We start from the raw sequence: 25823 nt of genomic DNA, 5'->3' as shown, positions 1-25823 counted from the left end.
GTGGCCAAAATACCTCTGGTATTCTCTATTAGTATCACATGCTCCTGGAGCCCCACTCTATTTCCCAGGTCCATAATGAATTACCCTTTTTAATGCTGTTTTAAGCCTGAACCAAAAAGGTTACAGGAATTGAATTTTCAAGGTCCCTTAGAGTTCTAGGGTTTCATAGAGAACTTTTTCAAGGAATTCGGCTGAGGAAGGGAAGGAAGACATAGGACAATATGTTGAGGGGATAATAGGATCTAAATTAAAAAAAAAAAAAGATTTATAATGATTTAAGCATGTTTAAAGAATATAAAGAAAATCAAGTAATAGGGAGAGACTAAAGAGGTTAAGTCCAAGAGATAAAGATGCAATCTGCTTTAAAAAAAAAAGGGGGGGAGGGTGGTGGGATCAAATGGTCTATAGTTTATAGACATTTTCTTTTCCTTTTTTTTTTTTAAACTAGAGCAACATTTGCCAGTCTCCCATCTTGTAGTGTCTCAGTGACTCAGCAATCACATCTTCAAAGTCTCTGATAATTTAATTTTTCTGGGCTAGGTGACTTTCCTCTGACGAGGATGGATAATTGAGATTCTCTTTAGTATCAACTCTCTATTATGTTTTTCAAACCTTAAAGCACCACACAAATGTTCACAACTGTTATTACTCATTTTTGTTCTCTTATCTCTAATACAAATGCTGTTTTTTTGGGTTGGAAAAAAAAGAAGCAAAATAATAATCAAACAGTCTTTCCTTCTCTTTGTTGTCAGTTATCATATCCAGCATCCTACTCTTTGATTCTCCCTCTTTTTCCAATATAGAGTAAAAAAATTTTGGGGGGGTTGAGTTTAGATTCCCTCTTCTGTTCTGAATTTTTTAAAACATATCTGACATTATAGGAAAGTGCCATATTCTTGAATTTTTTTCTTTTTTTCCTTTTTAAAAATTATACCTTTTTATTTACAAGTTATATGCATGGATAATTTTACAGCATTGACAATTGCCAAACCTTTTGTTCCAATTTTTCCCCTTCTTCCCTCCATTCACCACCCCCTGCAGATGGCAGGGTGACCAATATATATTAAATATGTTAAAGTATAAATTAAATATAAGTATACATGTCCAAACAGTTATTTTGCTGTACAAAAACAATCGGACTTTGAAGAAGTGTGCAATTAGCCTGTGAAGGAAATCAAAAATGCAGGCGGGCAAAAATATAGGGATTGGGAATTCAACATAATGGTTCTTAGTCATCTCCCAGAGTTCTTTCCCTGGGTGTAGCTGGTTCAATTCATTACTGCTCTATTGGAACTGGTTTGGTTCATCTCATTGCTGAAGAGGGCCACATCCATCAGAATTAATTATCATATAGTATTGTTGTTGAAGTATATAATGATCTTCTCATCCTGCTCATTTTGCTCAGCATCAGTTCATGTGAATCTCTCCAGGCCTTTCTGAAATCATCCTGTTGGTCATTTCTTACAGAACAATAATATTCCATAGTATTCATATTCCACAATTTATTCAGCCATTCTCCAATTGATGGACATCCACTCAGTTTCCAGTTTCTGGCCACTACAAAGAGGGCTGCCACAAACATTCTTGCATATACAGATCCCTTTCTCCTCTTTAAAATCTCTTTGGGATATAAACCCAGTAGTAACACTGTTAGGTCAAAGGATATGGACAGTTTGATAATTTTTTGGGCATAGTTCCAAATTGTTCTCCAGAATGGCTGGATATATTCACAATTCCACCAACAATGTATTAGTGTCCCTGTTTTCCCACATTCCCTCCAACATTCCGCATTATCTTTCCCTGTCATCTTAGCTAATCTGACAGGTGTGTAGTAGTATCTCAGAGTTATCTTAATTTGCATGGAAAGTGCCATATTCTTATATTCAAGGTCACAAATGGCAACCCCTTTCTTTACTCTAACTCTTCACCCCAATCTGGGGATTTGCTAGAAAGGAGCAGTCTGTACCCTATTGATACTACCTTTCCTCTTCTCTATTTCAGGGAATCCAAGCATGGAGAGGATGAAAATTATAGAAGGATAATCCAAATCCTTTTTTTCCTTCTTTACTCTCCCTGTCTTATCTCACCCCAAATCCTTTCCCTGTGAGACATTGGGGAAATCAGAATAACTTTTTAAAAAATTTTTAATAGCTTTTTATTTACAAGTTATATGCATGGGTAATTTTACAGCATTAACAATTGCCAATCTTTTGTTCCAATTTTTCCCCTCCTTCCCTCCACCCCCTCCTCTAGATGGCAGGATGACCAATACATGTTAAATATATTAAAGTATAAATTAAATACAAAATAAGGATACATGTCCAAACCATTATTTTGCTGTACAAAAAGAATCGGACTCTGAAATATTGTACAATTAGCCTGTGAAGGAAATCAAAAAATGCAGGCAGGCAAAAATATAGGAATTGGGAATTCAATGTAATGGTTCTTAGTCATCTCCCAGAGTTCTTTCGCTGGGTGTAGCTGGTTCAGTTCATTACTGCTCCATTAGAACTGATTTGGTTCATCTCATTGCTGAAGATGGCCTGGTCTATCAGAATTGATCATCATATAATATTGTTGTTGAAATATATAATGATCTTCTCATTCTGCTCATTTTACTCAGCATCAGTTCATGTAAGTCTCTCCAGGCCTTTCTGAAATCATCCTGTTGGTCATTTCTTACCAAACAATAATATTCCATAATATTCATATACCACAATTTATTCAGCCATTCTCCAGTTGATGGGCATCTACTTAGTTTCCAGTTTCTGGCCACTACAAAGAGGGCTGCCACAAACATTTTGGCACATACAGGTCCCTTTCCCTTCTTTGAGATCTCTTTGGGATATAAGTCCAGTAGTAGCACTGCTGGATCAAAGGGTATGCACAGTTTGATAACTTTTTGAGCATAGTTCCAAATTGCTCTCCAGAATGGCTGGATGTGTTCACAATTCCACTAACAACATATTAGTGTCCCTGTTTTCCCACATCCCCTCCAACATTCTGCATTATCTTTCCCTGTCATTCTAGCCAGTCTGACAGGTAGTGGTATTTCAGAGTTGTCTTAATTTGCATTTCTCTGATTAATAATAACTTGGAGCATCTTTTCATATGGCTAGAAATAGTTTCAATTTCTTTGTCTGAGAATTGTCTGTTCATATCCTTTGGCCACTTATCAATTGGAGAATGGCTTGATTTATTATAAATTAGAGTCAATTCTTTATATATTTTGGAAATGAGGCCTTTATCAGAACCTTTGACTGTAAAAATGTTTCCCCAGTTTATTGCTTCCCTTCTAATCTTGTCTGCATTGGTTTTGTTTGTACAAAAACTTTTCAATTTGATATAATCAAAATTTTTTATTTTGTGATCAATAATGATCTCTAGTTCTTCTCTGGTCATAAATTCCTTCCTCTTCCACAGGTCTGAGAGGTAAACTATCCTGTGTTCCTCTAATTTATTTATAATCTCATTCTTTATGCCTAGGTCATGAACCCATTTGGACCTTATCTTGGTATACAGTGTTAAGTATGGGCCAATGCCTAGTTTCTGCCATACTAGTTTCCAATTTTCCCAGCAATTTTTGTCAAGCAGTGAGTTCTTTTCCCAAAAGCTGGGATCTTTGCGTTTGTCAAACACTAGAGTATTAAAGTTATTGACTGTTTTGTTCTTTGAAGCTAACCTATTCCACTGATCAACTAATCTATTTCTTAGCCAATACCAAATGGTTTTGGTAACTGCTGCTTTATAATATAATTTTAGATCTGTACAACTAGGCCACCTTCATTTGATTTTTTTTTTTCATTAATTCCCTTGAAATTTTTGACCTTTTGTTTTTCCATATGAACTTTGGTGTTATTTTTTCTAGGTCATTAAAATAATTTTTTGGGACTCTGGTATAGCGCTAAACAAATAGATTAGTTTAGGTAGTATTGCCATCTTTATTATATTTGCTGGCCCTATCCAAGAGCATTTAATATTTTTCTAGTTGGTAGGCTCAGACTTAATTTGTGTGAAAGTGTTTTGTAGTTTTGCTCATAAAGTTTCTGATTTTCCCTTGGCAGATAGATTCCTAAGTATTTTATATTATCAGTAGTTACTTTAAATGGAATTTCTCTTTGTAACTCTGACTGTTGGATTTTGTTAGTGATATAGAAGAATGTTGATGACTTATATGGGTTTATTTTGTATCCTGCAACTTTGCTAAAGTTGTGGATCAGAGTAACTTTTTTATAAGGAAAAGGTTGAAGTTCCCAACAAAGATTATCTGTCTCTTGACCCTGCACTTGCAATTCCATCATCATGGATGTGTTCTGTCTTTGGTTCTTTTTTCTCTAACATTTTATCACTTTCTTGCCTATTCATCTAATTTTCTTGATAACACATATTCTTTACCTTTTTTCAGTTTCATTCTGTAGATGTTATTCATCCTTCTAGCTCAATTAAATTCCTTCCCACCTCTCCAATCCACTTATACAATTGCCTTTACAGTTAATACCTCTGTTTACAACAGGATTCAGAACTAGAAAGAATCTTGATAGAGATATGCTGAAACTAGCTTAAATAGGCTTGAGAGCCAACTAATAAATATTCAGTGTAAGAATTTTTTCCTCAGAAATCAACAAGCGATACAAATCAAAGCTTGATTTATTATTTCATTCATTTTCTAAAGTTAATAAACTGTTAATAATACAGATTACATTTTAAAATATATGTGGATATATTGCCCATACCCTCCCCTTTATTAAACATTTCCCAACTCACTCATTATTCTATAAACACTACTTGAACTCAGTAGAAGACATATTATTATTATTATTATTATACAACCAGTTACTATGTCTAGATAATCCCAAAATATATGGCACTTGTCCCCTTTTCTCTTGGCCATATCATGTCACATCAAGATTAGGGGAAAGGCACCTTGGCTAGTTTCTAGCAAATGGCCATTTATCCTCATAAAAGTGATCCAACCTGATGATGACAATGATGATATAAATCTAGCAAATTACATTATATTCGTTATCTCATTTGACCCTTCTATCACCTTTGGATCACTTTACAGAAGAAACTGAGGAAACTAGGGATAGAAATTATATAGGAGATAGAGATCTATTTTAGGAGGTCATAAAAATAGGCTTATATTTAAAAAATGCCATAGAATATTATCAAACTGTAAACCACATATAAAATGATATGTGTACCCCACATAGATTGTTGACAAGGAGCTGTCTAATGCTTGACAAGCAGCAAATGCCAATTAGATACAACCACACTAACTCTCTACACCTTTCCACAAGCTTGTTTCCTTGTTAAGTCTCTTTCCAGATTCAAAAAGGCAGTCTATGATATATACTTTAACCTTACTAAAATTGTAGAAATTCTCTTTCTCTTATCACATCATACTCAGGCTGAAGTAGGGAAAATTTCTACCTTTTAGTGAGCTTTCTCTCTCTTAATCATTAAATGAGCATACTTTAATAGAATTATCAAATATCATAAAAACACAGATATGTATTAAATGAGGCATATAAGGTACATAAAGCATATAATAGACAGCTGATTCATTCATTCCCTTCATCCAGTTTGGAGGTGGAAATGGAAAAAAAAAAAAGTGGTCAGATTCAGCAATTCAAGCAAACAAAGTAGGAGAAAGAGGTCAAGAAATGAGCTGAATTTCACTTTCAGTAACTACTATAACTTCTACTCCTGGTATTCCTCCTGGTCAGGCCTTGCTTCTGTTGTACTTGCTTTTGGTGGCAAGAGTGCCAATGGGTTGTATTTAGCTCCCGATTAAGCTTGGCAAGATGAGGTAACCTCTGAAAGACTATCCTTTCTTCTTCAGGATGCCATTTGGTTTTTCTCCAAAGGAAAGCTCCATTAAAATAAAACCAAACCAAATCCATAAATGAAGGGAACTCTAGGTAACATCTGGCCATTAGCATGCTGGTATTACTACAACTAAGTTTCCATGGCAATGTCTATGTAAGAGGGTTAATCTCCTATAAGGAATTTAGACTACATTCAGAATCTTAAGAATTTCAAAGGACCTCAGAGGCTAACTCAGATAATTGGATTTTATTTGAATTTTACTTCTACCATTTATTAGCTGTCTACCACTTGAGTAATCCCTTCTCTATCCAGGATTTAGTTTCCCCATTTGTGAAATAAGGAGGTAGGACTAGGTGATGGCTATGGTTTCTTGCAGCTATTAACTACTGAATTCCAAGTATTAAAAAAAAATTGGAAACCATTCCCCTCTAAGGGTTCCTAATCTTTTATCAATTAGAAAAAAGTCAAACCCGGAGGAAAGAGGTGTGATGAGCAGACCTTTGGGTTAGACTGGTTCCAGATTCTAGAAGAAGGAAAATGGTTTCCTCTGCTTCTAAAATTCTGAAGAATAGGCTTTAACCAGGCCAGTCTCAGTGATCATCTCTGAAGGAGGAGAAGACAAATCTGCCGGAAACAATTTTTATTAATTTAACATTTTTCTAAATCTAAGTCACTTCTAGATTAGAGAAAATTTTCCTACTTTGCTACCATGGTTTGCACATATTTCTTTACCCTGAGCATGATTTGAAGTAATATTTAGAATAATCTTGAACAAAATAAATGTCATAATATACTAAAATACAGTTTGGAGTTAATATTCTACTCCAAAAAATAAAATAATATTCACTTAATAACTATTCAAGTCCTTCCTTGGTCTCTCTCTGCCTTCCAGGATGGAAAGGGTCTCCTTCCCTGAGATCTTATCCTTTCTGAACAAAAAGAGTACTTCCTTCTGAAAGGAGAAGCCACTTCTTTTAGGTAGCAATCCAGTCATTCCAATGGTGGAGCAATAAATTTAATAAGATAAAAGGAACTCTTTGTTCAAGATTTGGTTTCTACTCTTAATTCATTTCCCTAAAGAAAAATTTTGATTTTGGTCTACATACTTTCAAAAGGAAAAGCATGAAAAAGATCTTTATACTACAAAAATTATTAATTTCTTCTATTTATAGAAAAATTCAAAAGGAAGTTTTTCATGTATTTTGCCAAAACCTTTGCATCTATCTTAGGGATCCTCTAATCTATTCCAACTCCCTCATTTGACAGATGAGGCCTAAGGAGGATCAGTGCCCAAGCTCATGCTAGTATTAAATGGCAGAATAAGACTTGAACCTCAGATCCAGTTCCCTTTAACCATGGTAAGGTGGAAGTCATGGATCAATTTTTCTTCTACCTTATTATCTCAAAGGATCTAAAGCAGTTATGTTTTCAGTGCAACTTTAAGAAAGGATATAGTATTTCAGCCATCTTCTACTTGATGATAATGGAAATTCCTTAAAGAGAGATATGAAGAAAGTAATATGTTGGAAACTCAATCACATTTAAATGCAATCAGTTAGTGGTAGAGTATATATAATAGGAATAGAGACTGGGCCTGTGATTTTGGTGGTAGAGGAAACTCTCTAACCATGCAAGTGTACTTATAATTAGAGAGTTGCCTAAGACAGAGGTGTCAAATACAGTCAGCTGCCCTGTGCAACCTACAACAACCAAGAAAGAACAGATACAAACTAAAATGTAATCGAGAAATAATTAACAAAATAAATAAAAATACAACAGAACATAGATAATGTTAACATGTGATCTCTCAGTATGATCCTTATATACTGTATGTTGCTGTTCAATTATTTTAAATTCTTTGTGACCCCATTTGGTGTTTTTTTTTTTTTAATATGAAATGTAGCAATATTTATTGATTTTTAAAAAATAATAGCTTTTTATTTTTCAAAATACATATAAGGATAATTTTCAAATTCACCCTTGAAAATCCTTGTGTTCTGAAGTTTTCTCCCTCCCTCCTTATCTCCCCCTTCTCCTAGAAAGCAAATTATTCAATATAGATTAAATATGTGTAATTCTTCTAAACATATTTCCATATTTATCATTCTGCACAAGAAAAATCAGATCCAAAGAGGGGAAAATGAGAAAAAAAAAAACAAGCAAGCAAACAACAACAAAAAAGGTGAAAATACAATGAATGTGGAACATTCAGTCACCATAGTCCTCACTCTGGATGCAGATGGCTCTCTCCATCACAAATCTATTGGAATTGACTTGAATCAGCTCATTTTTAAAAAGAGCAAAGTCCATCACAGTTGATCATCACATAATCTTGTTGTTGTATACAATGTTCTCTTGGTTCTACTCCTCCACTTAACATCAGTTCATATAAGTCTCTTCAGGCCTTTCTGAAATCAGTCTGCTAATCATTTCTTATAGAATAATAATATTCCATTACATTCTTATACCATAACTTATTCAGCTATTTCCCAACTAATGGGCATCCACTCAATTTTTGCAGATGAGAAACAAAGGCAAACAAAATTAGATAACTTGCCCAGGGTCATCCAGGTGGTAAATGTCTGAGGTCAGATTTGAATTCAGAAAGATTAGTCTTCTTGACTCCAAGCCTAGAACTTTGTGCATTGTACCACCTGGCTGCCCAAGTATTAAATCTTTCATTTAGTTTTTTTTTAACTTTAAACTATGCGAAGATAAAAAGATTATTCTTGTATGTAACCATGATGACTTGAGCCATATGATACATGGCAGTGCTGCCTTTCATGATTCATGAAGTTCAGAGGATCACAAATTTGAAAATGGAAAGAACCTTAATTCCATTAACTTCCTTTCTTCTTCTTACAGAGACTTAGGTTAAATGATTTACTGAGGAGTAGCTGAATTGGAATTTGAACTTGTAACTCCATTGTTCAATACTTTGCATTGCTCCATGATTAAGTTTTATGGGCCAACTTTTCTATAAAAGAGCTACTTCACAGCAGTCCTAATGAAGGACAGATTGACTTCTATTAAATGTTTTAAAACATATTACATTTTAACATAGACCTCTTTGTCTCCACAATCTATAACTACTTTTGTGAAGGTTAATGGCTCATTTGCCAGAAACCAGCCAAAGGGCCTTTCCCCTAATCCTGATGTGACATGATATGACCCATGGAGAAAAGAGAACAGGTACCATATGTTTTGGGGATATCTGGGCATAGTAACTGGCTGTATAATAATAATTTTTTTGGTCTAGATCTATGACCAGTATAGAGAACTCCTGATAAAGAAACTCCCTCTAACTTTGATACCTGCTCAGCCCCTTACGTCTTCAGAGGGATTTCTGAAGGTGGTCCTTTGGAGAGAATGCTGAACATATAAAGAGGGAGACCTGAGCTCAAATCCAGTCTCAAACAATTACTATTAGAATGATGCTGAAAAAAGTCACTTAACCTCTGTTGCCTCACTTCCCCCGCCTGTAATATGAAGTTAATGGCAGCTATTATTAGAGAGCTGATAGACAGAGAACCAACCTTGAGGTAGGAGGACCTGAGTTCAAATCCAGCCTCAGATACTTAACACTTACTAGTTGTGTGACCCTGGGCAAGTTATTTAACTCCAATTGCCTCCTCCTCCCCCGCCCCCACCAAAAAGAGAAAAAGAGAAAGAGAGAGAGAGACAGAGACAGAGACAGAGAGAGAAAGAGAGAGAGTTGATTGTATAGGTCATTGAGAAGCAATTAACTTCTCTCAAGGATCTCAAATTTTCTCAAGGCCATTACATTTCAGAGGTAGGACTTGAAGCCCAATCTTCTTGATTCTGAAGCTACCTCTAATTATTATTTATAATAACTATAATAATAAGAATAACAATAACTTGGTGACTAGAATTATTAGTCCAGAATTTCCAGAACTATAAGACAATAAATCCCTTTTACTACAAATATAGACCTCAAAATATCTGTGGTCAAAATATTAGTCAGTCAATAAAGTATACTGAACTGGAGTGTTCTCATAGGATGCTCATTATTATCTAGATATAACATCAATCCATGAAATCCTAAGAACAAACGGTCCTTCTCTAGGGGCAAATATTTTTAAATATGTTGTCATACAAAGACTTATCTCTCCAAAATGTATGGCTGAAAAACTTTCAAAATACAGAGACTTACCTGAAAAAAGTAAAAATTATATGGAAATAGAATAAAGAACACAATGCCTTCTGTCTATTACTGGAGTTGTTTCAGGGATTCTTTCAATGATCCTACAAAGATGAACTTATGTTGAGGTCTAGCTTTGGGGTATCTAAATGAAATTAGGGTTAAGGTCTAGTGGCAGATTTGGGTACAGATTCGGCGCAAAGGGGTCTAGTAGCAGCGCCGAGTTCCCAATAAAAGCATTTATTGGCCCAGAGAGCTAGATTGATAAAAGAGGTTTGTTATTGGATAAGCAAAGTTAAAGTATAGGCGAAGGTAGAGATAAGGAGGGCACTGGACAGAGGGTCCAGTGGACAGAGGGTCCTCACATGGTAGCCATGTTTGGAATCTCTGCAAAGAAGGGTTCCCAGTGTGGCTTTTTTATAATAGGAGACTTAGCTCGAGGGGCTTTCGGGTGTAGCCCCAAAGTTGGCTCATATCCGGGTGGGGCTGGGACAGGTCAGATCTTCTATTGGAATTCAAAGGGATCAGGATTTGTGAGTTAAAGGGCAATTTACATTATTAACTAGGAGAGGGTGGGAATCTAGAAAGGAATCTTTCCCACATCATTCCCCCCTCAAGCAGTTGGAACTTAAATTCATTTAAGGAAAAAGAAATAGGGCAAAGTCTCTTATTGAGACAGAATTGAAGATTTTCTCCTTCCAGGATTTTCCAAGTTCAGGGGTCCCCTCTTCATCCCTCCCCTCAAGCAGTCACCTCCAAAGGCATGTGGGAAAAGGGGCACCAGATCTCCTCTTAACTGCTTCAAGCTGGCAAGGGTAGTAGAGATTTGGGGGTTCATGCCAGGAGGTGAGGCATGAGGTGTAGGGTTTGGGGGTGGCAGCAGTGCATCTAAGGGGTGTGTGTCCCAGTCAGTCATTCCCAGTCAGTTGTCCCATGTTCTCCAGGCTGAAGGGCGGTTGAGAGTCCAAAGGTTGAAGCCCAGATCTCGGGAGCAGGTTAAAACTGGGAGTGTCATCCAGGGTGGAGATGACGACAGCAGGAGATGCATCAGGTCCCTTCTGTGGGCTGCCTGTAAAAATGCTGATGGCCCATCTAACAAGGAGAAGTAGGAGAAAATGCTGGAAGCAAAAGATTATTTGTCTATAGTAAAAGTGTTAGGTAGCCTCGAATTTAGCCCTTTCACTCTTAATTTCCAGGAAAGCTAATTTCTCTGGTGTTGGTCCAGGGTGTAGACTAAGAAGTCAGGGGGAAACTGGAGGACTATATATGTAATCAAGATAAGAATGCAATTTAAACTCTTAGAAATCTTTTTACTGTGCTGCCTTTCTTTAAAAAGAGTTGGTTCTTCAATAAGTAAAGACCCTAAGCCTTCTCCCCACTTTCCCCGCTCTTATGGGGGAGGGGTGGAAGGGGTCAGAGGGAGTGCAAAGTATCTCAGCACTGCCAACCCAGCTTACGGGCCCCTGAGGTGTTGGGACTGTCCTGGGATAAAAAGGGAAACAGGGCCAGACCCCATTTCCCTACTAGGGAGCAGGACACCGGGGGCCAATTCAGCCCCTGTGGTGTGACGCAATTTCTCCATTGTTCCTCCTGCTCGAACTCAGGACAGAGACTAGGGTCTCCTCGGACAGTTTCCAGGGCACCTACAGGCCTAAGTCTGGGAGAGATTTGTATTAAACGGCGCTTCCGCTCCAAATGTTTTTTCAGGAGGCAGAAGTTGCCCTGAGAAAAGAGCTCAGTGTCTCAGGTTAGAGTTAAAGGGAAACCAACAGCTGTTAGCAGCAGAGTGGAAGAAACATTGAGGTTTGGACCCCGAAAAAGTTGAGATGGTGGGTGGGTCCTAGGTTTCACTAGGTTGAGTCTTTCAGCTTTTAAAGAGACAAGAGTGCTGGGTGTGTTTTGGCTGGCTGCTTTTGTCTGAGGACACAAATGTTAATCAGTCCCAGGATTAGAAAGAAAAAAGCTAAAGGATGGACTTGTCCAGAGAGATTGGGAATTCAGCTAATCTATTCAGAGTTCAGGTGTTGAGAATGAGGCATTTTTCTCAAGCCCAGTGTTTGTCTCTGCATTAAGAGACAGCTTAAAATCTCCATAGGGATGGGGTGTGGACAGGTAAAAACTTTCATTCTTCCAAATCCTTGCAGCCTCCCTCGTATCTCTTAGAGATAGAGCCGACAAAAGAAGGCCTTTTGTCAATCCGCAGCAATTCCGAAAGAATTGTGCCAGAGCTTAGAGCTCCCAACGACGACCCAAGCCCGACCCCGAGGGCTTTGGGTGTCTACTGCAAGATAAGGAAAGAAAAAAAATCTTTTACCTTGTCCAGAGTTAAGAAAGCTAATTCATGGCAAAACCCAAAAACTTTCGCATTCTATAATGTAACCTTCCTAGACGTCTCTAGAAGGTGTCACAAAGGGCCCTCCCAGAGGACCGTTTGCCAAAAAAAAAAAACAAAACAGGATTTCGTCCTCACAGCATCCTATGAGCGACAAATCCCCCCAAGACTGCAGGAGTCTCCCAGCGAGCTCAAATTAGCCCGGGCATTTGAGCTGCCTCTCGTTATAGAAGCATGATATGGTGGGTTTGCCTCAGTGGAAACCTCCTAAGAGGGCCACCAACATTGAGGGCAAGGTAGCAAAGGAGAGATGTGGTAGGAGTGGGTATATTCTCCTTTCAATAGCTCCCCTCTTAATACTAGACAGTAAGTCTATTCTATAGCCCTGGGCTCCTTGAGCAGCAAGTCAGGGGCCTAGCTCTGCCTTCCATCAACATACAGTGTAAAAGGCTATAGGCCTAAGCCTAATCAGGGCCGTGAGATTCCCAGCTTTCTCAAAAGACAAGGTGGGAGTGGCCCCAAGTACTTGGGCGAAGTAAACCTTTAAAGAAACTCTAGCCCCAGGAAGTAAAAAAGGTTTTACTTTTGGTCTATGCAGTCACATCTGAACTCGAAACTCCCAGCAAATATTAGCTGCAGTCCCAAAGGATTTTATCTTCTACATCAGTTATCATTAATCAAGGACTTCAGATGAATCTAGTTCTCAAGAATCACAGTAAAGGGGTTTACAGCTTATAGAGCTATCTTTCTTATCTAAGTAGACAGTTTTAAATTTAACATTACACAGATTTTGAAGTTCACAAGTAACTGAACCAAACTTCATATAACTTATAATTGCCCAACAGAGATGACAAATTTTAAGACATAACTCAGTTACAAATTGCCCAATACCTCTAGAAAATACACCATCTAAGTAGGAAGGTAAACTATCCCATCTTAGTCCCTCAGCATCTCAAAGAATGGGGGAGGGAAAACAGGGAACAAGTCTAGAGAACATAGAAAAGCACAAGGGAAAGACAGACTTCTTTCCTAAAGGTATTCACCGAATTCTTAAATGGCTCCAGTTTCTCACATTAACTCATTTCTTGCTGCAGTCAAGGAATGAGGGGAGAAAAGAAATAAAAAGCCATCTTTTAAAGAATTTAATTTGCCTTGACCTGAAATTTTATTCCCCACCCATCATTCCAAAGGTCTTTCTTGAAGCTGCAACCTGGCCAGGGTTGGAGCCTAGAAAAAAACCCTTTGTTGGCAGGGACATAGAATGCCAATCCAGAAAAGAATAGAACCGAGTGTGCTAAGAGCAAAAGGTTTTAGGACTAAGAAAATTAGGAGCAAAAGAGTTCCCACCTGTAGGATTAGGTAGAAAAGTGTGAGACAGACAGACCTATCCTGGTTTACCTAGGTTATCTCTCCACAAGCAGCTAAGAAATAGTTTTAAGTAGTACCCTGAGGCTAAGAAAAAAACCGAGAGCAGTTTAAAATCCCCACTCTTTGTAGACAGCCTTGTGAGCATGCGAAAGCGTAATTCTGAGGTTTCTACAATTAACGCAGGATGACCAAATCAGGGAAACTGAGTCCCATTGATGCGGGAAAGATTGCTTTCTAGATTCCCACCCTCTCCTAGTTAATAATGTAAATTGCCCTTTAACTCACAAATCCTGGTCCCTTTGAATTTCAATAGAAGATCTGACCTGTTCCCAGCCCCACCCGGATATGAGCCAACTTTGGGGCTACACCCGAAAGCCCCTCGAGCCAAGTCTCCTATTATAAAAAGTCCACGCTGGGAACCCTTCTTTGCAGAGATTCCAAACATGGCTACCATGTGAGGATCCTCTGTCCTCTGTCCACTGGACCCTCTGTCCAGTGCCCTCTTTATCTTCGCCTATACTTTAACTTTGCTTATCTAATAATAAACCTCTTTTATCAATCTAGCTCTCTGGGCCAATAATGCTTTTATTGGGAACTCGCGCCGCTACTAGACCCCCTTGCGCCGAATCTGTACCCCAAACCTGCCACTAGACCTTAACCCTAATTTCATTTAGGTACCCCAAAGCTAGACCTCAACACCATTTAAAATGTATGGGACAAGCACACTTCCTGAGGGCTGGAAGCTGCGGCTTTAAGAGCCAGGTAAAGGTCTGGAAGGGGCGCGGCCCACTTGTCCAAATTGCTAGCAAATTTCTATTTTAAAAGTTGGTGAAAACTTTTCCGGAGATTTAAGAAGATTAAGATTGAGTCCCCAATCTCTCCACTGTACAGTAACCCCAAGGAGGGGGCAGGATAGGAGCATTTAAATGGCAGATTACCAAGCCACATGGGAGAGGTCTGAAACAGGCCTCGAGTTCTACACTCCCCACTCCATGTAAGAAGGGGGAGGAAAGGCCAGAACGAGGGTTGGGGAGGAAGAGATGCCATCTTACCCAGCGCAGTGCGTCTTGAATGGAGGGCTCCTCTGGCGATTACACCAGATTGAAGGCGGGGCAACTCACCTAAGCCCCCAAATCTTGCTGGGAGAGCAAAACCTGAAGGGAAGACCGCTTACCCCTGTCCAGGGAGTAGCTGCCGTGGGCAGAGACATTCTCTAAACTCGCCCCAATTCAGTGACCTTTCTCCTCGTGGCTACAGCCTGGCCATTAGAGACTCCACTGCATTTAACAGTGGAGTGGGGCTCAAGTTTCTCCAGCTATCTCCCCAGAACAGAGCAAAGAGAGCGCTGGCCTGGGACCCCCAAAAGGAGTGGGGTCCTCAGAACAGCCACGTGTCCCCTTGGTCTGGGGTGGAGTGTTAAAGAGACACTTCCTCTCGTGTCTCAACAGTTCCTGCTGGAGAGCAGGGCTTTCTGGTGACAAGAGAAAAAAGATTAGAAATGCATTGAGATGCAAAGGAAGGGTCTTTCTCTCTCCAAAGGATTTGGTCAGAGGGAGTTTCTTCAAGCAAAGCATCTGCTCCAGGAAAGCCGTTAGAGGCAGGGGAGTGTCTAGATAAAAATAGAAGCCTTTTCACCTGAAATGGAAGTAGGGTGAGACAGAACGCAGATATTCTCCCCACTACCTTTAGAGATAGAGTGAGATCAAAGAAAGAACGCAGATTCTTCCCAGAAGAATACTGCCTGAACAGCTCAAAACCCAGATTGGTTCTAAGTGCCCCGAAAAGGTTGGGGTCCAGTTTGATCGCCAAATTACCTAGCTTCCAGTGTTCCCGATCAGGGAACCAAATGTTGAGGTCTAGTTTGGGGTAGCTAAATGAAATTAGGGTTTAAGGTCTAGTGGCAGGTTTGGGGTACAGATTTGACGCAAGGGGGTCTAGTAGCGGCGCAAGTTCCTAATAAAAGCATTTATTGGCCCAGAGAGCTAGATTGATAAAAGAGGTTTATTACTGAATAAGCAAAGGTAAAGTATAGGCGAAGGTAGAGATAAGGAGGGCACTGGACAGAGGGTCCAGTGGACAGAGGGTCCAGTGGACAGAGGGTCCTCACGTGGTAGCCATGTTTGGAATTCTGCAAAGAGGGGTTCCCAATGTGGCCTTTTTATAATAGGAGACTTAGCTCGAGGGGCTTTCGGGTGTAGCCCCAAAGTTGGCTCATATCCGGGTGGGGCTGGGAACAGGCCAGATCTTCTATTGGAATTCAAAGGGACCAGGATTTGTGAGTTAAAGGGCAATTTACACTATTAACTAGGAGAGGGTGGGAATCTAGAAAGGAATCTTTCCCGCATCATTTACATACTATTTCTTTAGTATAAAAAGCAGTGCAATATTCCAAAAAACATTAAATATAAAAGGATAACAGAATGCTGTTTTTTCTTTAATTAAATTTTATTTCCATTTTCAAGCTTTTTTTTTTTCCCCTTCCCACATTTCCCAACCCACTAAGGGGAAAGAAAGAGAAAGAAAAAGAAAAACAAACCCTTTGTAACAATAAACATAATCAAGCCAAATAAATTCCCATATTGGGGCCTAAGGACTGTTTCAAAGAACAAAATAAATAGTTTTTCTATGACAATAATAATAGCTTACATTTTATATAGATAGACATGGGATCTATTATTTCATTAGTATAGGTAATTCCCAGATGAAGAATTTCCCCCTATTAATGCAGGCTAGCATTTTCTCTTTGATTCAGAGTATTAGAAATCTGCTTAGACCATTAAAAGATTAAGTGACTGGACCAGAGACACACAGATAATATCCAACAGGCCAGGAACTGACATTTATAAGGGCGATGTGTTTTGCATAAATTATTTAATTTAAATCTCTTAACAGCCTTGTGAAGTTGGCACTACAAGTATTATCATTTCACAGATGAGGAAACTGAGGCTCAAAGACATTGTGATTTCCCCAAGGTCCAATTAGTAAGTAACCAGAAAGAATTCAAACCCAAATCTGTCTGATTTCAAGTCCCTGAAGGAGAAAGAAAACTCTGATGGGTGATTTTTTTTGGTATTTTATAAGTGCACAAATATGGAAAAAGAAGAAAGCTCAGTTTTATAAGGGGGAGTGCAATTAAAGATGCTGATGAATTTAGTTTTAAGTTAGAGATTCCTTCAGGACATCCCTCTGGAGCTCACAGGATCATGTAATGAGTGAAGTCTAAAAGGGAACTTAGAAATCATCTGGTTTTCAGGAGATCATTATATATGGCAACAACAAAACTACACAACAATCAATTCTGATGGAAGTGGCTCTCTTCAGTATTGAGATGCTTCAAACCAGTTCCACTTGTGCAGTGATGAAAAAAGCCATTTACACCCAGAGAGAGAACTGTGGGAACAAGAGTGTGGAACTATAACATGGTGATGCTGTTTGAGTGGTCTAGATTCCTGGTGGTCTAGAGGTTAGTGGCTATAAGAGAGTTAGTAAGAATCCCTATTAAATCAGCTTCAGGTTTTAGAAGTGAAAGAATTCAATCATTCTTAAATATTAGTTGCAAAATGAAAGTTTATTGTTAGAAATCAGTTTACCAAGAGACTGACTTCTATAGTGGCAGATCTATGGAAAATGGGGTTTTGCACTAAGAATGCAGTTCTCAGTGGACAGAAAAGGGAGCTGCCAAGGTCCATCTGCAAAGACTTTAGTTGATGGAAGCTTATTATATTGGGTGTCTTGGTGGGGGCTGTGACAACCGGAGCAGATCAGAACCAGTCAGGCCTTTGAGAGCCCAAGTTGGCTCAGATCCAATGGGGGCTGGGACAAACCCAGATCTCCTATTGGAATTCAAAGGGATGCTTTTTGACCAGTATTTGTAATTGAATCAAAAGCTCTGACATCCTGGAAAGACAACTTGTCTGGGGAGGATATATACCAGGAGGGGCTGGAATCTGAAAGGGATCACAGATCATTAGGAAATACAGTTTCTTAAAGGGACCACAACCCACTTCAATAGCATTCTCACTCTTTCTGTTGTTATTTACTTGCATTGTGTTTTCTTTCTCAGCTTTTCTTTTTCTTCCTTCTTGATCTGATTTTTCTTGCGCAACAAGATCATAGTATAATATGTATACATATATTGGATCTAACATGTATTTCAACATATTTAACATGTACTGAACTACCTGCCAGCTAGGGGAGGAGATGGGAGGAAAGAGGGGAAAATTTGCAACAAAAGGTTATTCAAGGATCAATGTTGGGAACATTACCCATGCATGTGCTTTGTAAATAAAAAGCTTCAATAAAAAAAAAAAAAGCAACTGAAAAAAGAAAAACAAACAAAAAAAAACCAAAACAACAACAACAAAAAGAAATCATCTGGTTTTGTTCCCTTTTCCTCGCTTTGATTTCTTTGCATCTAGTTTTAACTCATAGACATAGAATCAACAAATAGAATAAATCTATAATAGAACAAACTCCATGCAGCTATGTCCTCAAACTCAAATTGACAACACCCTGGAGTTTTAGCAAAGACACAATTCTGATGTTAAGTTCCACTTGATTACTCCTTTCCCACCTTCCATCAAGAGGGAGCAAAGCAAAGGGGTCCAACCCCCTAATTTTTCTGATGAAGAAACTAAGGCCCAATGATTAAAAGTGTGAAGTGGCAAAGATAGAATTCAACCTTAGATTCTCTGATTCCAAATCTGACATTCTTCCCCTTTGTGTTGTTGTTCAGGGGTTTCTTTGGCAAAGGTACTGGAATGATTTCCCCTTTCCCTCTCCAGTTCATTTTACAAATGGGGAAACTGAGGCAAAGAGAGTTAAGGGACTTGCCCAGCTACATACAGCTATTGTCTTTGAACAATAGGAAGATAAATCTTCCTGCCTCTAATCCTGTCATTCTGTCCACTACATCACCTAGCTGCCATTCCTCCCTCTGTACATATTATAATCTCAATGGCTGCATATATTGATCTGAAAGTTATCAATTTAATGAAGTTTCAGGAAAGGGATGCAAAAAGAGAAAGCATAGAGAGAAGGGGAGAGGACTAAGGTTAGAAGAAAGTAGGGAAGCTCAGTCTAGCTTATTTCACCATAGAATCAGAACTCCAGTTCTTCATTCTACAGAAGGTGTGGTTGAGGAAAGGGGCAGGGACTTACATCTGGTCACAGAGCTAATCAGTGGTATAGCTGGAATCAGAATCTAGGTCTCTTGGTTCAGAATCCTTTCTGTTGTAATAATGAGCACAAGATAATAATTATAATACATTAAAGTGGTGATTATGGTGAATTATAAAAGTTAAGTGATGGGTAATGTTGAGACTCCAAGCACAGAACTCTCCTAGCTTGCCTCTGGACTGATAGTGATTGATAATTCAATAATAATCGAGTGGCCTATGGATGATAATGATGTGAAAATTATGATAATGATTACTGTGATTTTGTACTAAATCCAATTCCCAGTAACCTGTCGAATGAATGTGTTCCAGCCAAGTTAATTGATTGTAAAACTGAATTTCAGATTTGGAGCCTCTTTTTCCCATGGGGGGGTAGTAGGAATAATTATTCTTATAATTATTATATATTTTGTAATATATATAATATATAATTATAATAATTATTATATAGAAATCATTATATTAGCAATTCCCATTATTAAATAAATAGCTAGGTGGCACAGTGGGCAGAATGTCTGGTCTGGGAGTCAAGAAGATTCATTTTTTCTGAATTCAAATCTGGTTTCAGACACTTACTGCCTGTGTGATCCAGGGTAAATGATTTAATCCTGTTTGCCTCAATTCCTCATCTTCAAAATGAGCTGGAGAAGGAAATGGCAAACCACTACAATATCTTTGCTAAGAAAACCCCAAGTGGAGTAATGAAGAGACTAAATAACAATAACAACATAATGGAATATTTTCTATTATTATGGAATTATTCATCATAAGAAATGATGAAAATGACAGTTTCAGAAAAGTCTGAGAAGATTTATACAAAATGGAGCAACATAAAATGAGCAGAACCAAGAGAATAATTTCTATGATAATAACATTGTAAAGACAAACATCTTGAAAGACATAAGAACTCTGAATGCAATGAATAACTGATTCCCAAGAACCAATCCTCATACATTTTTGAACTTGGCCAATGAAAGGTTTTTTTTTTTCCTTCTTGACTACATATTCGTTACAAGGAGAGAAGAAGGAGAGAAAATCATTTTCATTCATTGGGGGAAAAAAAGGAAAAAGTTAAAGAAATTCCAAGGAAAAATGGGGAAGTTCCTTTGGGGGGAAGGATGATCCTACTAAATATTGATCCCTTTTCTCCACTCCTTTTGTTCCAGGGAGACTGGGTTTGGCTGAAGAAATTTCCAGGTGATCAATATACTGAAATTCGTCCTGCAACCAAAAAGGCCTTCTCGAAGGTGAGAAAAATTTAGGAAAGTAAGAAAGAGCTTCATCCATTTAATGTTCCCAAGGCATTGTTTCACTATTTAATAACACAACATATTATATTGAATTAGCAAAACCTAAGATTAGAAGGTAAGAAAAAGTTCTACCCTTCAATCTTTGTCCCAAGCCTCCCTTTATTTGTCCTTCTTTCCACAAATTCAATAGCATCCTGATGGTCTTTCTTTCTCCTCTCCCTTTCAATGACATTTTCTTTCACAGAAAGCTTTTTCTCTTTGGAAAAGGAATTAGCAGTGAAAGACTTCCCAGATCTCTTTCTCTCTCTCTTTTCCCTTTTCTCTAGGATAAAAGGTCCTTTGGCAACCTCATTTTCCCCTCCAAATCCCTATCCCCAATCAGGAAGTCCCTCATGAAGTCTAATTGCTTTTTTTTTTCTTCTACCCCCAAATCTCATAGCTACGGGAGCTCCGCCATGAGAATATAGCTCTCCTTGCAGGGCTTTTCCTGGCTGGGAATTTGGAAGGGTCTGGATCAGGAGGGCCAGGAGGAGGCATCCTGGCTGTGGTCTCTGAGTACTGTACTCGAGGATCCCTCCAAGATCTGCTCACTCAGAGAGACATAAAACTTGACTGGATGTTCAAATCCTCCCTCCTGCTTGATCTCATTAAGGTATGGGAGTGAGAAGAAGAGGTGTCCTTGGGAGGAAGCAGATGAAGGGACTAATGGGGACCAGAACAGTCCAGCAATGGCTATCCAGAGGTGGGGACTAAGGGCTATGGCTACCCATTTTCAGTGAACTTCTAATGTTTGCTGCTTCTAAGGGCATACGCTATTTGCACCATCGTGGGGTTGCCCATGGGAGACTCAAGTCCCGGAACTGTGTGGTGGATGGGAGATTCGTGCTCAAGATCACAGATCATGGTCACGGGCGGTTGCTGGAGGCTCAGAGAGTGTCCTTGGAGCCACCCCAAGCTGAGGGTACAGGCCCTTCCCAAATATTCACATATCCCTTGTTCCCTAACAATTTCCCTTCTCCTTGTTCCCAGGTACTGCTTATTTGTCTGTTTTCCTTTACTCCTCCTAGTGTCCTTATCTCGTCTAAGGTACAATTCAGTTATCTTACAGAGGTGATATATTAGGACCCCTGGGATTGAACTTTGAAGATCTGGCTTTGAATCTCAGTTCTGCTATTTATTACTTGCATGACATTGAACAATGCGTCTGAGTCTCAGTTGTCTCACCTGTAAGTTAAAGAGATCAAATTGAATAATTTTTAAGTTCCCTATCAACCTATAATGTATCCTTGTCACTCAAAGGGAGTCCCAGTGATTGGACACTTACTTTCAAGGATCTGTCCTTAATCCCCTATGTCCAGGGTAGGAATTCATCTTCCCTATCTCTAAATCTTCTCAGGGCCTAACTGGAAGAAGTTTCTAGAGCTTCTTATAGTTAGTGCAGTAAGGGCTCAATACTTGGAGCAATAATTAAGACAATCTTAGTTTCAGAGTAATTTAGAAAAAATGTGGTATTATGTTTCCCCTTATAAATCAGTAAAAAGCAGAGATGAAAGCCCTACCAATCAGAAGTTAGGAGATTTGAATCTTATTCCTAGTTCTGTCCCTGGGTAGCTTAGTTTCCTTCTGTGCCAGGAAAACAGAAATAACACTAACCAAAAAACTCTGGCTGGGAATTTGGAAGGGGCTGAATCAGGAGGGCTAGGAGGAGGCATCCTGGCTGTTATCTCTGAGTACTTTACTCAGACGGAATTAACCTGGCTGAACAGAAGTAGAATTCAATTCAGTGCAGCAAATTAAGTGTCTGTTGTAAGCAGACTAGATGTGAGGAGACACTATGTGTATATTTTTTTTGGTCTAGATCTGGTGATTTGATTGGAGTGTGGGTTTGAAAGTCTCCATGTGAAATCTCCCTCCATTAATGCTGACCTGCAACTCTTTTGTAACTTAACCTTTCAGAGTTTTGGGGGAAATCAAGTGGTTAAAGGGTTTGTCTGTGTTTACAACAGCTTGTATGGCAGGACTTGAAGAACCCAGGTTTTTGTTTTTTTTTGTTTTGTTTTGTTTTTTTTAATACTAAGGGCAGCTTTTAGCCATTACACAATACTTCTTCTGTGGAGGAGATACAATTTAGACAGTACTTGTCCTGATGAAATCTACAGTCAAGGAGAATGTATATAGCATCCACAGAGAAGTACAATATGAACTAATAAATATTAAGCACAACACTAAGGTATTTTTAAAAAATCATGTTTGAAGTCTGAGGGGAAAAGAGTCATTGTCTATTTTGAGGACCTGGAAAGCTTCCTTGAGAAGGTGAAAGGATGATAAATTCAGTTTGTGACATGTTAAAAAATAAGGGATTGAGGGGGCAGCTAGGGAAGACCTGAGTTCAAATTTGACTTCAGACACTTAACACTTCCTAGCTGTGTGACTCTGGGCAAATCACTTAACCATAATTGCCTCAGCAAAAAAAAAAAAAAAAAAAAAAAAAAAAAAAAAAAAAGAAAGAAAAGAAAAGGAAAAAAAAAAAAGAAAGAAAGAAAGAAAGAAAAAAAGAATAAGGGATTGACCTACCATCTAGGCAGAAATGGCCTTAGAAATCACCTAATCCAAAGCTTCTAAACTGTGGGTCACTGAATGTAGAGGTCATGAAAAATTTGGCAATAGTAAAAGGTGTCTTAATGCAATAGTCCAAAATTAATTCAAAAGCAAGTGCAAGATGAATCCAAGGTGTTTCTGCAGTGCTTTCTCAAGTTGCAACACACATTGCCTCTGAACATACAACACGAGCACTTTGCATTCCATATGCATGAACACTGCAGAAATACCGCAGCTCAAATTTGAGACTGGGTTGAGTAAGAATTTCTCTGACAAAGAGGCATCACAAGTGGAAAAAGTTTGTTGGTTTTTTGTTTTGTTTTGTTTTTAAGTTTAAGAAGCCTTATAATCCATCCTTTTCCCCTCTACTCCTTTCTTTTTACAGATGAAGAAATCTTCAGAATGATAAAATGAGAAACTTGGAATAGATAATCTTTAAGTTCCCTTTTTCTGGAATCTTATAATCATAAGATTGTCTTATGTCTGAGAGAGTGAGGGTTTCCTTCTAGGGGAAGAAGCTGTTAGGGAGCTTTGGTACAAAGAACACGAAAAGGATCTTTAATTTTGACTCCATAGAGAAATTACTTTAGGCAAGGTTTTTTGCCTCAGGGCTTGGATAGAGACACCTGAGGCGAGAAGGATAGCTGTGTTTAATAATGGAACTTTTATTGGGTTAAGTGTGTGAATTCCCACAGGAGGTCAGCAATCTCCTAATTCTAGGGCTGGAGAAAGACTTGAGTGGTAAAAAGCTCAGAAGAAGCCTACAAAAAAGAAGACTTCTTGATGCTCTCTGAGGTCTCTCATCTAACCCTCTGATTCTATGAGGATCAAGTTTCCCTATAGCAGAAACTTATCCTGGGACCTGGGGTGGTCAGTGAGGTGGGGAGAAGCAAGGAGTGATATAGCATCATGGCTTTGGCTCTCAATACTGCACATTAAGAGTTTTCCTTTTCCCTCTGTATCCTGTGACCCCTCCCTCCCCCTTTCACTAAGACCGCTTGTGGACAGCCCCTGAACTCCTGCGGAACCAGACTTTGGAACGACAGGGGACTCTGCAAGGAGATGTGTTCAGCGTGGGCATCATCATGCAAGAAGTAGTTTGCCGCTGTGAGCCTTATGCCATGTTGGAGCTGACCCCAGAGGGTATCTCCCCAGATCTCCATTTTGGGCTTGTTCTTTGGGGAGGAAGTCAGCAGGAAGAGGAGGAAGTCAGCAGGAAGATCTCTTCTCTTACAGAGGGATAGTTCCAGTCCTGGGTTCAATTGGGCATTCCTTTTGACCTTTCCTTCACTCTCAGGGATAGTAAACTGCAACTCAATAAGCCTTTTCAAATATTGATGCCCCATTTTCTCGCCCTTCTTCATGCTGGAGACTATATACTTTTGGGGAACTTCTGGAGAAGTACCTGGATTGCTAGGATGGGATAGAGGATCTCCATAAGGGCAAAATTAAAATGTCATCCTCATTTCTGGATAGAGACATTGGGAATCTTGGGAATTACCAACCTCAATTGACATTTGGGCCCATCTGTGACTAGCCCTCCAAGGTCAAAATGATAGTGTACTTAAGGTACTTTTACTCTCACATACAACACATACCTGTTGAAACTCATCTAAAAGAAGCCCCACTAAAACTCCCAGCTCCTAGACTTATAATGCCCATTGGTCCTTTGCTGTCAGCATTCTAGTTTTCCTCACTAGGCTCCCCACCTAGTCTCTTTTCAATGGATTCTCAAAACCCTTTCCCCTTAAATATCACACTCTCTTCATCACATTGTCTTCTCTACCACTATTCCCAACCCCTTCTCATGCATACTTCCCAGAAGCCACTCTTAGATCAGCTGGGATTAAGGGATGATTTTGAATTGGTTTTTACATTCTGGACTCTATTCTCTCTTTCCCCACAGAGATTGTCCAAAAAGTGCAGAGCCCCCCACCAATGTGCCGACCCTCAGTGTCCATAGATCAGGCTCCCATGGAATGTATCCAGCTCATGAAGCAGTGCTGGGCAGAGCAGCCAGAACAAAGGCCCACCATGGACACAACTTTTGACTTGGTCAGAGACTGGAAGGGCTCCAGGAATATGTAGGAGCAGAATAATCTCTTACCTCATAGCCAAGAATTAGTGTAATTTTGCACTAGGCCAGTGACTGGCAGTTGAGGGAGACATTAGAGTAGATGGTGTGTGTGTGTGTGTGTGTGTGTGTGTGTGTGTGTGTGTGTGTGTAGGGGTACCTTTGGCTGGAGTGTAGCACCTGCCTAGTTCCTCGGGAGGAAGGCCCTGCCAGTGAGAGCAGAGTCAGGACTAGAGATAGACAGGTAAGGTCCTAAGGCACAACATATGGATGGAACAACCAGGAACACTTTTTAAAATCACTTTTTGTAAGTGCACATATTTTTAATGACAGAAAACTGTGTTTTTGATACCCATAGTAGTTATTTTGTGTTACATGTATTGCAGTCACAGTTGAAAGCCATCAGCAGACCGCAACAGAAGCAATGAAGGTGGAGGAGAGCATAATTTTCAAACAGGCTTAAAGCCTGCTAGACATAAAGAAATGTCCTATGAGAAGAGGAATTGATAGGACAGAGAAGGAAAGTTCAACTTTATTGGTTAAATTGTGGGGAAGGGGAAGAAGGGAGAAAGTCCTTGTTGAGATAGCCGGTGACAGAGTTAGATAAGGAGTTGGGGGTTGGGATATGATTAGGCTGCAACCCTTGGATTGTTGTGAGATCAAGTCCTTAAGAGCCTCTTTCTGACTTCCTACCCAGTTCAAGAACATCAATAAGGGACGGAAGACAAACATCATTGATTCCATGCTTCGGATGCTGGAACAATATTCTAGCAACCTGGAAGATCTGATTCGAGAGCGGACAGAGGAGCTAGAGCTTGAGAAACAGAAGACAGACAAACTTCTCTCTCAGATGCTACCCCCGTGAGTGACTCTGTGGGGACACTTTAATAAGGTGAAGAAGAATGACTGTGGGTGGAGAATAAGTCTGAGAATATTCACTAAAGAGCAGGGAGAGGAGAGGGCATGAAAGATCTATGGACATGAATAACAGGCCTGAGGCTGTCACCAAAGTACCAGATTTAATCTTGGA

At 39.2% G+C, this 25823-nt stretch overlaps 1 protein-coding gene across 1 annotated transcript in view; it reads left to right on the top strand.

The window, feature by feature from the left end:
• GUCY2D (guanylate cyclase 2D, retinal) overlaps positions 1-25823 on the top strand; it is a gene marked incomplete at its 5' end in the record, with an annotated part of 41169 nt that overhangs the window by 10847 nt on the left and 4499 nt on the right. The window contains 6 exons of the mRNA XM_051992607.1: positions 20038-20118; positions 20561-20773; positions 20926-21082; positions 23713-23862; positions 24626-24774; positions 25491-25654. Coding sequence (XP_051848567.1) covers positions 20038-20118; positions 20561-20773; positions 20926-21082; positions 23713-23862; positions 24626-24774; positions 25491-25654 — 914 coding nt within the window. The remainder of the gene's footprint in view (positions 1-20037; positions 20119-20560; positions 20774-20925; positions 21083-23712; positions 23863-24625; positions 24775-25490; positions 25655-25823) is intronic.

This window comes from Antechinus flavipes, chromosome 4 (assembly GCF_016432865.1).
Source record: "Antechinus flavipes isolate AdamAnt ecotype Samford, QLD, Australia chromosome 4, AdamAnt_v2, whole genome shotgun sequence".
In the NCBI taxonomy this organism is placed as follows: domain Eukaryota; kingdom Metazoa; phylum Chordata; class Mammalia; order Dasyuromorphia; family Dasyuridae; genus Antechinus; species Antechinus flavipes.
Note: the sequence above shows the minus strand (reverse complement) of the source record. Positions and strands in the feature narration are given on the sequence as shown.